This window comes from Coffea eugenioides, unplaced genomic scaffold, assembly GCF_003713205.1.
Source record: "Coffea eugenioides isolate CCC68of unplaced genomic scaffold, Ceug_1.0 ScVebR1_459;HRSCAF=1141, whole genome shotgun sequence".
Lineage (NCBI taxonomy): Eukaryota > Viridiplantae > Streptophyta > Magnoliopsida > Gentianales > Rubiaceae > Coffea > Coffea eugenioides.
Window position 1 is genome coordinate 28,451 of NW_020864298.1, and position 15,850 is coordinate 44,300.

Here is a 15,850-nt window from a genome sequence, read left to right on the forward strand (position 1 = left end):
TTACAAGACAAAACCCTAACTCGGCTAGGCTAGGCCTTTGGCCCGATTCCACTACTCAAATCCACTATCTAATGGTCAGCTTATAATTGATCCAATGAAGGCTTTAAGCTGGCCCAACATAACCCAATAAAAGCTAATTAACCAACTTAAGTTATAGTGAGCCTAGACTCTATAAATCGGATCCAACTCAACATGAGGTCTTGGACCGAATTTATTCCTAGCAAATAAAATAGGAATCTAGAAAATAAACTACTAACTATTACTAAAAGATTCAATCTCTTGCAGCCCAAAACATGGCCCATAAGCGGCCCATATTTCGTATCAGAGTGGCCTTCTTAAATACTGTAGCCTCTTATGTCCTGAATATATCTACAAAATTTCTGGTCAAACGGATCTGTGTAGCTCGAGTTATAACCAAAACACTCGCACCTGTTTTGTACCCTGAAATTGTGTACGTTTTGAATTTCAGCCTCTGACCGTGCATTTTTCGGTTTTGATGCTGTACGATCTGGGTGTCGACTCCTTCATAAGAAATGTATATCTTGGTTTTAACTTCGAAACGGTATAAAGTGCATCGAATTCCGAGTTCCGTAGCTTCCGTTATGACCAAAACAAGATTGATCGTCAGAACTGCCTTTGATCTGGACAGTTCTGACGGGTACTTTGGCACTCAATTTTCATTCTATTCTGAATAGATTCAGGTCTTGACTAAAACATCAAAGTTTTAACCTTATGTCTCAGCTTTCAAATGCCTTTGGAATTTTCTGATTTTGATTTGTGAGCTGGGAGTTATGGTCCAGCCAACATACCCTGTTCGTCACTCTAAAGTGCGAATTTCTTGAACGATTTTCCATACTTTCGACCTATTTCTGTTCAGATCCGGACTTAGGTGTCTTCATGAAAATAGTATCCCTTCCTCTTAGCTTCGTAACGGTACCTCATGTACCTTGATCCGACATTCCTAGGCTAACTTTTGATCAAAACGGTTTGAGAAGGCAGATTTGACCATTTCCGTTTGCCGTTCCGCGCGGGCGCGTGCACCCGTTTTGCCGTTTCCACACTTGCATGTGCCGATTTTGCCGTTTTGCTTGTTTTAAGTATGTTAGTAGCCGTTTGTGATATATTGTGACACAATCTTCAATTTCAGACGTTGGTGAGCTAGGTGGAGCCGGTGGGGCATACTAGCTACTCCTCGTGGCACGAATTTCGTACTTTTGCTCTTTTGTTCGTTGTGTAAGTATTCAGGCCGCTCTTATGTGTTAGTTGCTTATGTGTTTTGATATGTATGAAAAGGGTACCTAGGCGAGGGTGTACTTTATCGCACTCGACCTAAACCCTAATTTACGCACACATTTGTATATGGCATATGTATATGAATCATTTTGGAACTAAACCCCTTGAGCTTGTGGCTCGGGGTGACTTTTGAATAATTTTGTGAAGTTTGTGAGTTTGGGATTGATCTTCCGACCGAAATGGACTATTCGAGCCGGTCAGGGTTTGGTCGAAGCCAGTCCAACTTAGTCTGAGGTCACCAAGTTTGTGAATCTGGTTCACCGAGAATGTGGACCGAGTTTGTGACCCGAGCTTGTGATTCAAGCTCAAGTTTGTGATTTCGTTCGCCCGGGCAAGTTTGTGAGGTGACTGGCCAGTGAGGGTGATAAGGTGTTCGGTGGGTGTACAAGTGAAGTTTCTACGGACCTTATTTATGGTCGACGGAGTGTCGACAGGAGATCACGCATGGAAAATGACTTGGCTTTGGAGCCACCTGTATCCTTATTATGTGATGTTACTTTTCTGCTTTTGCTTTACTCTTACTGTGCAATTGTTGTTACGTGAGATTTACGCTTTTGCCCCTGTTTACTTACTAAGCATATAGCTTACCCCTTTCCTTTTGTTTTCCTTAGCAGGGGCCGACGCGGGGACTTTTGACACATACACTAGTATAGTTAGGTTTGATTGTAACAGTCGGACAGTTAGGATGTTTGTTTTTGTTTTGGTGGTTTGTATAAGAACCCTCCATAGGGTCTACCTTCTGCTGGTTGTTATTCTAATGTATTAGAGTGGTTTGACTCGATACTTTTGAAGATGTAAATAGAACTCTTTTGGCGTTAGATATCTTGTGAATAGTATGCTTGTAGGTTCATTTAATTTTATTGTTTTAAAATTTTGAGTCCCGGCGAGAGCTGGGCAGGCGGCCCGCCGAACCCTTTGGTTCACCTTAGGGGGAGGTGGAGCCGTCACAGTTGGTATCAGAGCCTGCTTCGCGTGGTCTCTGCGCGGAGTGAGCTTGGGCTGAGTGGTGAATGGGTATGAAGGATTAAGTGCTCGTTCGAGCATAAGCTATGAACCCTGAAGTGTTATAGGTCTTCAATCTTTCTTATGGTATCTAAGGACCATAGATAGGTATGTCGGGCAGGAATTTCGATTTGTAGATGGTTTACTCTGGGGATTGGCCAGCTCGAGATGTGAACTATCTTATTTCGGATTCTCGTGCCCGAGTACTCCAGAATTGAGGCGATGCAAGCTACTAGGTATTTGAGCCTTGTATTTTGGAAACGAGCCTTGTATTTTGGAAACATGAACAGGCTTTGTCTGACCAGAATGAGCACAAGAGATTAATGGACATCTAGTTTGGATAGTAAGTGATGTGAGAGACCAGATGGGCTGATACTGGGACGACTTCACCTTTTCCTTTTGGTTCGTCCGTATATTACGACTACCTAACGTTAGTATATGTGCTCGTATATGTGCTTGTGTACATGGTTATCTGTCCAACTTGATATGTATTTGTGTACTTGCTTATCCGTCTTTTAATATGGCGTGTTATGTGCGATATGTTACTTGTGTAATTGGTATGATAGATTTTGTTCTTTTAGTCAATTTATTGCATTCATGCATGAAAGTACCCTTTTGGAAAGAAAAGAGAGAAAGGGAAAAAAAAAGAAAGAAAGAGGGGACGTAATCGCGGACATGGTCAGAGCAGTGAAACAAAACGAGACCAAGTGTCAAGAGAAGAAAGGGAGGAAACAACAGCTGAACCAAACATGGACCAAGAGTGCCACTTGTATTCAAGACTTTATTATGACCCATTGTTTTGCCGACAGGCTACCATCTGAGGTCCAGCAATTCTGTGAGATGGCACGTTGGGTTGAGATGTATAAGGAAATCGCGGTTCTTCGAGACGAAATAGAAGTCCGAAAGAAACTTGTTGCATACTGGGAAGGGCGATGGAAGCACGAGTATTCAGAGAAAATTGAGCTCTTGCACAAGAACTTAGAGCTAAAAAGGAAATACGAAGGGATTTTCGAGGAGGCCCTTGAAAAGGCCCAACGAATCGAGAAGGCAAAGGCGCTGGTGAAAGCTTCCCAAATACGGAAAAGGGGTGCAGTGGGTAGCGTGAGTGAGGAACCTAGCGAAGCAATGGCATCTTCTAAAGTACGGAAAGTGAACCAGTTATTCTGGCCGCCATGGACATTGGGGGCGGTAAATGAAAGATTTATCAAAGGAAGCCAAACCGGACAGGGGGAGACTTCTCCGGAAAGCAAAAAGATGGCTTCCCACTTGACTTGTGACTATTGCGGGAAGGCCAATCACATCGAGAACGATTGTTGGAGAAAGGGGAGGAGATGTCTGCGCTGTGGGAGCGCCGAGCATCGAATTGCTCATTGTCCGATTAAAGTGCGTAAAAAGAAAGGAACCCAACAACCAACCAAGACCGACCCTGGACCGTCAAGTGGAGAAGGGACTGGAATGAAGAACCTTGTTTCTTCTGACTCTGAAGACGGAGAAGGTACAGGCCATTGGTTACTTTAAATTTGGAAGGTAAAATTTCGAGGGTGAAATTCTTTTAAGGGGAAGAGAGTGTGAGAACCCGTAATTTGCATTTTCTAGGTTTTCGCATTTTTCATGGCTTGTTTTCTGCATTTTCGTGATTACAAAAAAATTCTAGATATTGTTAAGGAGAAGATATAGTTTTTAGATGATTTTTCTAGTATCGAATAGATTTTGAGAAATTAAGAGCGTATACTGGATGTGGGACCCACTAGTGCGAAAAGTTCGGAAAAATCGGCCAACTAGGTTAAGTTTTGAATACTGGAATTAAATTACCGGGTGTTATGAGATATTTAGAGGTTGCCAAGTGGATAGGTGTGAGAGAGACAAAAGTTAGGCAAACCATTAATGCAAGTGACATGTGTCACTTAGAGATTAAATTCTACTTTTGACTTACTATTCATGCTTTTACCATTTTACCAAAATAACTCAAAAATTTGACCCAAAAATTCCCACAAATATCAAGCTCATAGCCGGCCCTCATTAGAGAGAAAAGAAAAGAAAAGCTCTTCCAAAATTTGATCCAAACTTGCTCAATCTTCCACTCCTACCGTTTGATTTTGGTTTTGCTCCACAAAACTCCTCCACTTGGTGATTTTAAAGTGATTGGTGAAGTTGTTTGAAAAGCTAAGGTGACCAATAGCTCTCTCTCTCTCTTGTTTTAAAGGTAAGTTGTGAAGAACCACCCTCCTCCTTTAATTGATGCTTAAATCATGCTTAGTGGTTGTATGAGATGCAAATTTATGGGTTATTTCTTGATTTGTGGTTGAAATGATGAAGTTTTATCATTTTTGGGGATTTTTCTGTTTTAAAATAAGCATGATTGTGTGGCTATCTATGATGATTGGAAATGGTCTATATTGACTCTAGGAGGTGGGAAAAGTGATTAATTGCAACCAATTTCTGTTTTGGAAGAAAATTGAAAAACCTAGGGTTCTTAAGGGATCATTCTGTCCGAATTTTTAGGTCCTAGATAGAGGCCGAATTGGCCTTAGCTCAAAACATGAAAGTTTTAGGGAATGACATTTTAAAGGTGCCTACAAAATTTCAGGTAAATTGGAGTAGTGTGGAATGAGAAAAGTCGAAATTACTATTGCTGTTCTGGTTTTACCCGAATGTAAGACTTTCATCCTGTAATTGGTTGTTTTGGTCAGGATTGCTTCCGAATTGGTTGTTGAGGTCTTCTGATGAAATTTAACCCTGTTTCTTAGATTTCATCTGGTTTTGGAATTTCTGGATTTGGACTTGGATAGCCTGATTTATGATGTTTCCGCTAGAATGCATTTTGTGAATCTGTTTTTCCGGTTCTGGTGTAGTTTCTTGCATGTTTGACCTAGTTACCCTCGAAACTGGACTGAGTGGCCTTCTTAAATACTGTAGCATCTTATGTCCTGAATATATCTACAAAATTTCTGGTCAAACGGATCTGTGTAGCTCGAGTTATAACCAAAACACTCGCACCTGTTTTGTACCCTGAAATTGTGTACGTTTTGAATTTCAACCTCTGACCGTGCATTTTTCGGTTTTGATGCTGTACGATCTGGGTGTCGACTCCTTCATAAGAAATGTATATCTTGGTTTTAACTTCGAAACGGTATAAAGTGCATCGAATTCCGAGTTCCGTAGCTTCCGTTATGACCAAAACAAGATTGATCGTCAGAACTGCCTTTGGTCTGGACAGTTCTGACGGGTACTTTGGCACTCAATTTTCATTCTATTCTGAATAGATTCAGGTCTTGACTAAAACATCAAAGTTTTAGCCTTATGTCTCAGCTTTCAAATGCCTTTGGAATTTTCTGATTTTGATTTGTGAGCTGGGAGTTATGGTCCAGCCAACATACCCTGTTCGTCACTCTAAAGTGCGAATTTCTTGAACGATTTTCCATACTTTCGACCTATTTCTGTTCAGATCCGGACTTAGGTGTCTTCATGAAAATAGTATCCCTTCCTCTTAGCTTCGTAACGGTACCTCATGTACCTTGATCCGACATTCCTAGGCTAACTTTTGATCAAAACGGTTTGAGAAGGCAGATTTGACCATTTCCGTTTGCCGTTCCGCGCGGGCGCGTGCACCCGTTTTACACTTGTGTGCCGATTTTGCCGTTTTGCTTGTTTTAAGTATGTTAGTAGCCGTTTGTGATATATTGTGACACAATCTTCAATTTCAGACGTTGGTGAGCTAGGTGGAGCCGGTGGGGCATACTAGCTACTCCTCGTGGCACGAATTTCGTACTTTTGCTCTTTTGTTCGTTGTGTAAGTATTCAGGCCGCTCTTATGTGTTAGTTGCTTATGTGTTTTGATATGTATGAAAAGGGTACCTAGGCGAGGGTGTACTTTATCGCACTCGACCTAAACCCTAATTTACGCACACATTTGTATATGGCATATGTATATGAATCATTTTGGAACTAAACCCCTTGAGCTTGTGGCTCGGGGTGACTTTTGAATAATTTTGTGAAGTTTGTGAGTTTGGGGTTGATCTTCCGACCGAAATGGACTATTCGAGCCGGTCAGGGTTTGGTCGAAGCCAGTCCAACTTAGTCTGAGGTCACCAAGTTTGTGAATCTGGTTCACCGAGAATGTGGACCGAGTTTGTGACCCGAGCTTGTGATTCAAGCTCAAGTTTGTGATTTCGTTCGCCCGGGCAAGTTTGTGAGGTGACTGGCCAGTGAGGGTGATAAGGTGTTCGGTGGGTGTACAAGTGAAGTTTCTACGGACCTTATTTATGGTCGACGGAGTGTCGACAGGAGATCACGCATGGCAAATGACTTGGCTTTGGAGCCACCTGTATCCTTATTATGTGATGTTACTTTTCTGCTTTTGCTTTACTCTTACTGTGCAATTGTTGTTACGTGAGATTTACGCTTTTGCCCCTGTTTACTTACTAAGCATATAGCTTACCCCTTTCCTTTTGTTTTCCTTAGCAGGGGCCGACGCGGGGACTTTTGACACATACACTAGTATAGTTAGGTTTGATTGTAACAGTCGGACAGTTAGGATGTTTGTTTTTGTTTTGGTGGTTTGTATAAGAACCCTCCATAGGGTCTACCTTCTGCTGGTTGTTATTCTAATGTATTAGAGTGGTTTGACTCGATACTTTTGAAGATGTAAATAGAACTCTTTTGGCGTTAGATATCTTGTGAATAGTATGCTTGTAGGTTCATTTAATTTTATTGTTTTAAAATTTTGAGTCCCGGCGAGAGCTGGGCAGGCGGCCCGCCGAACCCTTTGGTTCGCCTTAGGGGGAGGTGGGGCCGTCACAGTTGGTATCAGAGCCTGCTTCGCGTGGTCTCTGCGCGGAGTGAGCTTGGGCTGAGTGGTGAATGGGTATGAAGGATTAAGTGCTCGTTCGAGCATAAGCTATGAACCCTGAAGTGTTATAGGTCTTCAATCTTTCTTATGGTATCTAAGGACCATAGATAGGTATGTCGGGCAGGAATTTCGATTTGTAGATGGTTTACTCTGGGGATTGGCCAGCTCGAGATGTGAACTATCTTATTTCGGATTCTCGTGCCCGAGTACTCCAGAATTGAGGCGATGCAAGCTACTAGGTATTTGAGCCTTGTATTTTGGAAACGAGCCTTGTATTTTGGAAACATGAACAGGCTTTGTCTGACCAGAATGAGCACAAGAGATTAATGGACATCTAGTTTGGATAGTAAGTGATGTGAGAGACCAGATGGGCTGATACTGGGACGACTTCACCTTTTCCTTTTGGTTCGTCCGTATATTACGACTACCTAACGTTAGTATATGTGCTCGTATATGTGCTTGTGTACATGGTTATCTGTCCAACTTGATATGTATTTGTGTACTTGCTTATCCGTCTTTTAATATGGCGTGTTATGTGCGATATGTTACTTGTGTAATTGGTATGATAGATTTTGTTCTTTTAGTCAATTTATTGCATTCATGCATGAAAGTACCCTTTTGGAAAGAAAAGAGAGAAGGGAAAAAAAAAAGAGGGACGTAATCGCGGACATGGTCAGAGCAGTGAAACAAAACGAGACCAAGTGTCAAGAGAAGAAAGGGAGGAAACGTAATCGCGGACATGGTCAGAGCAGTGAAACAAAACGAGACCAAGTGTCAAGAGAAGAAAGGGAGGAAACAACAGCTGAACCAAACATGGTCTTACATGATTTATTTGATTATAATTAATGTGTGACGTTATCGCACTAGTCCAACGCTAGTTGTGATCCACTTCTCGATATCACACTAGTCCAACGTTAGTTGTGATTTCTTTGTTCGATTTCTCACTAGCCCAACGCTAGTGAAAAATGTAGAAATATGGGCTAGTCCAACGCTAGACCCTTAGGTGCCCTTCGCACGCTATATCATGATTGTGTGATAAAAATCACTTCATCTCATGCATATCTTTACTTTCTAGGGCCTCTTTCACCATGTTGCATGACACTTTTCTCATATATGTATACCCCTTCCCCCATATTTTCCCTTATATATATATTCCTTACCCCTTTGTATGAGAACATACATTAGATTTGCATTTCATTTAAGAAATAAAAACTAGGTTAAATCATTTGCATGCTAGATTAGGAAAGCCCCTTGGATATGGGATAAGGACGAGTTTGGCTTTCTAGCCTTAGCACGCTCGTATTCCCTCTATTAAAGGAAAAATTGAGTCACGAACATTAGTCCCCCGTACCCGACATAATGCACTCCTTTAAGATATGTATATTTCTATAATTATTTTATCCCTTTCTTTTCTTAGAGTCTCATATTTTTGCATTATTCGTGACCTCTCCAAAGAGTCATTATTGGGCGTCACAATTAATGTGATTGGCACCATTCGAGCTTTGAAGAGAAATTTTGCTCCCTGATACCCCCCTAGGTCTAGGGTTTGCATTCATATAGTACATCCAAATGTGATAAATTTTTAGGTTAAATTAAGAAAATCTTTGACTAAATCACGCAACTAGCCTTGGCTAGGTTGAAAGGGTGCCTTAGATTTTTATCCTTGCCTTCCCTTTCGTCAAATGTGACTCCCGAATCTTTTTCTCTGATTTTCGTAGACTTGGAATCATTTAAAAAGGGTTTTTCTATTTTTTCTTTAAAAAATTCATTTTTAGGTGACTTGGTACACCTTAACTCAATACTAAGTGGCGACTCCGATTTTTATTTCAAAATCCCTTTTTAAACTATAATTTGGGCCCAAATCGTCGCATTACAAACCCCATTTAGGCCCTTTTCCTTTATTCATTTTCTAAAAACAAAACTCATTTTTCCAAAAAAATCAAAATCCATCTTTCTAAACTCATTTATTTATTTTATTAAAAAATGGGCGCGACAGCTGGCGCTCACTGGGGACTTAGAGAGTCCGAGCAAATTTGATTTATCAATCTTTCTTCTTTTTTAACCTTTCATATATCGCATTTGGATGTTTAGGGTTGCATTTCTTCGTTCCCTTTTACCCTTTTTCTCTTTTTAGGGTTTTTGCATCTTCTACAGCGCATAATCGCTCTTCGCACACTATGTATGTGATGAAGAATGGTTCATTTATTTGTTTACTTTTACTTGTTTCGCGATTGCATTTTGGGGATGGAGGTAAGTTACCCTAGAACCTTCGACCGCATCTAATGGTACAATCCCTCCTCAATAAGAAAGCACCTCACAGTCATGCATAGTCTTATTTACTCTATTTTTTTTTTCGTGGGCGTTTCCCACACTCCTTGTAGGATTAGGATCGATTGCCTGGGTAGGCGGATGGTGTGCTCTGCGCCATAGTGCGCTACCTAAGGGATCACTCGAGCCACGATCAAAGGGCCTGAGTGATGACCCTTCGCCTTTAGGTCTGAAGGCTTGGGAGCGAAGCCTTATCGAGTTCTAGATGCATTAGTGAACCAAATCATGCATCCATAATAGAATTGCCTAGGGTAGAGTCGACCTTATCCTGAATTAGGGACACTAGCATGAGGGGAGGGATTCCAACCCTCTTTCCTTATTTTTTTTTTTTATTTTTTTTGCTTTCTACATCATATTATTTGATTGCCACAATGTGTTATGTGTTGAGCTAACTTTCCTTGTTTCTTGCCTTTTGCATTCACAAACATTAAGAGATAAAAGGTCTAGCATGATCTTCTTTTAGAACCTGCCCTTGTAGATAGGCTATTGCACGTTTAAGAAATTTTGGTATATTTCGTTCATAAATTAATAATGTCATATCATTTTAGGCCTACCCCTGGCAAATAAAGGGTTCCTTAGGTCACGTTTCATTTCGAATTGCATATTTTACTGCTTTAATAAACTGGCATCACGCATAAACCATAGAAAGGGAATGCCACATAGGGAATCCCGTGTTAGGAATAAGCCACCATATGTCTCGGATATTTAATCCAATGGAACTTACATGTTTACTATTTATGTATTACCTAAGGGGTAAAATCCCAAGGTAAGGTACTAAAAGTGAATTTCCTCCCAGATGGCTCCATGTAGAATGCTAAATCAGATACCTCATGAGCTGGTAGATTGGAAGAACAATATGGCACACGAAGTGAATAGACTTTTCCAGTATATAGGACATTTACCTAGTCTCCAGAACATAACCCCAAATGTAGCCATTGTCCAAGCTTTGCTTGAGTTCTGGGATCCGGACGGCTCCGTTTTCCGATTTGGAGAGTGCGAATTAACACCAACCCTGGAGGAAATAGAAGGATTGTTGCAAGTACCTGGGAAAGGTCACCCTATGGTATACCCAACGAATGGCACCAGAGAATAATTTTGTAGGTTCTTAGGGTTGAGACAGTTTAGCATGAACCAACACCCGGATGCGAGATCATGCCTGCTGGAGTTCTTATACACGCGATTTGGGGAAAAGGAAGCTTATGACCGTCACCACGAGGATTTCTTCATTAGAAGAGAGCAATGGGAGGAGAAACGAGTGCAAGCCTTTGGAATAACCCTGATTAATCTACTCCTGTTTCCGCAAAAGCATGGAAAAGTTATTTTCTCAACGGTCAACATGGTTCAGAGTGTGTTTTTGGGAATTAAAGGAAAAACTCCCACCCTAGTACCCGTTATCATTGCTGACATCTTCGCCGCTATTACTGAATGCCGAAAGAAGAGAGGGTTTTTCTACGCATCCAACCTGATACTTCAAATGTGGGCAATGGAACATCTGTCAAAAAGAGCGCTAAATCCATTGGGATCATGCCTTCCAACAGCAAATTGGGTTGAGTCGCACCGAGAAAGGGTTAGAAAATACTATTGAATAGCGTCTCCGAGTTTGTTTATTCAGGAATTCAATGCTTTAACTTCGGATAAGATACAATGGGTTCTTGATTGGACGAAAGTAAGGGATCCAGCTTTCAAGACTACACAACTTGGCTTCATCCCGTTAGCGAGCACCAGTGGATTGATTATGTATGTGCCACAACGAGTTATGAGACAGTTTGGGTATCCGCAGCGAGTGCCGACCATACAAGGAGTGGGAAGCATCGAACTCAATACAATTGCTTAGTGCCGGAGTATGGTGCTGGAATATTGGGGGAATCTGTGTAGTTTGGACAACCTGCATTTGGACCAAGTGAATAAAGTAGAGCCTAAGGTCATCCTGGAGTACAACGACTGGATCAAATCGATAGTGGAACAAGGAAGAGAAAGGGTACCGTTGGTCTCCGTTAGTCTCGAAGAGCAGAATGAGAAATTAAGGAAAGAATTGGAGGATCATCAGTTGCAGATCATGGTGGCCGATCAAGCATTGGAAGATGTCCGATCACAATTGAAGAAAGAGGCAGGAAAAATCGAGAAATTGGAAAAGGCATTGGGTGCATTTGATAAAATCCAAGATGAGATCCAGAAACTTAGTATCGGGAGTTCTAGGGAATCCCAACACACTAAACTAGCTAGACATAAAGATTTTGTAAGAATGGTCAGTCGAACCATCAATGAGATTGTAAAGAAGGATTGAGTTTATCCATATTTAATGAGAATTCCTGCTTTTATATTCACTTACAGGTTCGAAATTGGGATTTTACCCCGAAGGTGTCACATCATGCTAGGCCTACCCTTGGCACAAAAAGGGTCCCCCAATAGGACATGCATCCGAATTTTTTGGATATTTACTAACTCTTGTCTTTTTCCTTTTCTTTGTACTTTTTGTTGGAAAAGCTAAGCAAGGGCTAAATCTAAAGGCGATTCCTTTCAAAATTTTCAGGTAATATTTAAACATAGCTTCCCATCGAAGCCCCATCATAACACGATCCCGTAGTCAAGCCCAGAGGAGTCGTGTAAACATGAGTTCACAACCGGAACCAACGGATAGGTCTGCTACTATCGCTCAACCTGAGACTACGAGTTTAGGGGTTCAGCTAACCGAGATGCTTACTAAGTTTGGTGAGATGGCTACCGAGATGGCGGCCCAAAGGAAATTGATTGATGAGCTTATCAGCAGCGGAGTTCAACCCGAGCCCGTACCCGTCAGACAACCTGAACAAGAACCATTTGTCATACCTTCGACTCAAGCTACCTTTACTCCATCATTCCCTATTCCACCCGAAGAAACTTTCACCTATGCCACCACAAATTTGCCATACACTTACCCTCCTAATCCTTCATTTTTCCCTACTCACATGCGAGGTCCACAACCCCAAGTCACTTCAAATATGCCACCTGAGCCACATACCTTTTATCACACTACTGCTGAGCCCTTCCTGCCAGACCATACTGTTCAAACCAAGCCAGAGATGGGAGAATCTTCTGCTCCCGTTGATATGAAGCTGCTCAAGCGCCTAGACCGTTTCGATGAATTTATGAGAAAAATTCAGGGGTTGAACAAGCAAGGAGTCCTGGATTACGATGAGTTTTGCCTTTTTCGAATGTGCAGTTGCCTGAGGGGTTCAAAACCCCTAAATTTAACAAGTATGATGGGACGGGTAATCCCAAAACACACCTCCGACTGTTTGCTAACAAGTTGGGAAAGCCCGTAGATGATGAGAATCTGCCTCTAAGGTTGTTCCCGGAAAGTTTGGAGAGGGATGCACTCGACTGGTATTCCAATCTGAAACCCGAAGAAGTAAAGACCTGGCTTGACTTGTCCAATGCTTTTGTGAGGCAGTACGAGTATAACTGCGAGCTGGCTCCGGCCTGAACCACGTTGGAAGGAACAAAGAGAAAACCCTCTGAGGACCACAAGACTTATGCCAAGAGATGGAGAAAAATAGCTGCAAAGGTCGAGCCACCAATGACTGAGGACGAAATCATACGCACTTTCATTAAAGCACATGATCCGCCGTACTTTGAGGAAATTTTCCGCATGACTGGATGCTCGTTCGCCACTATTGTCAATAAGCTTGAGGAGTACGACGACTTTGTAAGAGTTGGGAAGATTGTTAATGTCTCTGCCCTCAAATCGCAGTTGGATGCTTTGCAAGGACAAGGGAGTAGTGGGAAAAAGCCACAATTTAAAAAGAAAGAGGGGGAAGCTGCCTTCATCTGGGACCAAAACCCTACAACAAGACCCAGATTTCAACATAAACCAACATATTCACCACCTTATCCCTACCATCCAAGTTCTCACCCTGTCTATAATACCAATATCTCTTACCCCCGACCTCGCCCAAATTACGCCAACCCGCCTACGGCCCCTTTTCAAATATCTCAACCAAATTTTCCACAAACTCGTCCACGTCCTACTTACAGTCCGAGGTTTCCCCCACCAAACAGACCCACCTATAACTATCCCCAACCTACTGACACCTACAATCAAAACCATACCCGAATATTCACCAACCTAGGCAGGCCTTTGGACCAATTGTATGAGCAATTGAAGGCTGCCGGCAAAATAGGCGTGATTCCCCCTCCATCTTATCCTTATGGCATGCCGGTTGGGTACAATCCACATGCTATTTGTGCTTATCATTCAGGAGCACCTGGTCACTCCACTGCCAATTGCCGACTCCTCAAGCATAAAATTCAATACATGTTAGAAGCAGGGGAAATCGTGATTAAGAAAAGAGAAGAGCAAGGACCGAATGTGAGCAAGAATCCCTTGCCGGAGCACGCCGATACTGTTGAAGTTATCATGGATAATGAGGAATTCGAAGAGCTTGTCCGAAGTATGTCAAATAAGACAGAAGCGTTTGGGATAATGGATCAACCTTTTGTGATAGAGGAAGCATCGTATGAGGAAGACAAAAGGCCCTTCATTTTAGACCTAACCCCATCTGAAAGTGCGGCTTTAGAACCTGTGGTAATTGAATTCCCAGAACAAGTGTCGGTTTTAAGTTTACGACAAGTGCCGTGGAATTATAGTGAGCCCGTTTTGCAAATCGGGGGTAAACAAATTTTAAAGGAAGAAGTGTCTGCTGTTACGAGATCAGGAAAGATTGCAAGTTCATCCACTGCCAGCACCCCAATCAAATTAAGCAACCATGAACCGACTCCGAAACCCGCAGTGACCGAAAGAGAAGCATGGGATTTTCTCAAGAGGCTTAAGAGAAGCGAATACAATGTGGTTGAACAGCTGAACAAAATGCCTGCCCAAATTTCCATTTTAGACTTGCTTTTCTCCTCCGACTTGCACAGGGATGCGTTACTTGAAGCTTTGACTCAGGCTCGGATTCCTAAAGATATTTCGGTTGACAATTTCTCGCACATAGTCGAAAATGTATTGACTGCTAAACAAATCACTTTTTCTGATGAAGAGCTGCCTGCGGAAGGAACTGGTCATAACAAAGCCTTATATGTAGCTGTGAGGTGCACTAGGAAAATGTTGCCTAAAGTACTGATCGACAATGGGTCTGCCCTCAATATTTGTCCTTGGAGAACGTTGGTGAAGTTAGGGTTGCAAGATGTCAAATTAAAACCTTCAGAGACCGTAGTTCGAGGATTCGATGGAGCCCAAAGGGAGTCCATAGGAGAAGTAAATTTGGTGGTCGAAATGGGGCCCGCTCGATTTCAGATAGCCTGTCAAGTTATGCACTTTCCCAGTGTCTATAATGTTTTACTCGGGCAGCCATGGATTCATAGCTCTGGCGCTGTGCCCTCTTCCTTGCATCAAGTATTGAAATTTATGGTGAATGACCAGCTGATAACCATTTTTGCTGAAGAAGATTGCATTGTAATGGCCGATTCTGAGTCTGAGGAGGATGGTAACCGAAACGCTTCAGTGTCTTCTTACCGTACGGCTGATATTGTCTCTGTGAGTTGGATAACGAGTGAGGACTCAAAAGATGAAATAGTTTTGTCAGCGGCCAGTGTTATGATGGCCAAGGAGATGATTCGCGGAGGATATGAATTTGATAAGGGATTGGGACGCAATCTACAAGGCATTCTGAAGCCCGTGGAACTCATCGAAAAGAAGGACCTATTTGGTTTGGGATTCCGTCCGACTGCCAGAGATATACAAGAGATGAAAGCACGCAAAAGGGCAGAAAAAGAAGGCAAGCAAGGTGCTTTAGACATTCCGCCACTACGCTATACCTTTCCAAGGCCGACTGAAGTGGTTACATCTGAATTTAGTCCAATTGATGAAGTGGAAACAAGTCTGACTCAATTGTTTGTGGGAGCAATATCCGAAGATGGACCATCAGCTGATGCGGAATTTCCAAACATCCCCGAAGGAGCTATACACAATTGGACTGCCGAGTACCTCCCCGTACGAAAGGAGTTTCGGTAAATCTAAAGGGGGTTGTCGTTTACTAAAGTTCATGAAAACTTTTTCTTGCATATGTAAATAGTTCAATAAAAGCATCTTTTGCATTTATGCTCTTAGCTTGTTTCCGCTTTGATTTGAAGTTTTATGAAAGTGCATAGTTTATTTTTATCATGTTGTTCGTTTATGTATTTATTTTCTTATTGTCTCGAATTTCTTAATTCTTTCAGATGGCCAAAAATAAAATTATTTGACCCTTTAGATATCACTGTTCTGGAATCTGATGATGACAATCTCTATATCACTCACGACTTGGAAGTTATGGAATTCGAATTTCAAAGCGAGAGTGATAATAAGGAAGTATTTGATTCTTTTTCAAAAGATCTTGAACAATATGAGGAGAAATCTAA

At 41.9% G+C, this 15,850-nt stretch overlaps 1 protein-coding gene across 1 annotated transcript; it reads left to right on the forward strand.

Moving 5' to 3' along the window:
- The first annotated feature begins 13,664 nt into the window (after nt 1-13,664).
- On the forward strand, nt 13,665-15,464 carry LOC113758296. The gene has a single exon (XM_027301217.1). It carries the CDS (start codon nt 13,665-13,667, stop codon nt 15,462-15,464), a length of 1,800 nt encoding a protein of 599 aa, XP_027157018.1.
- Nucleotides 15,465-15,850: the final 386 nt, after the last annotated feature.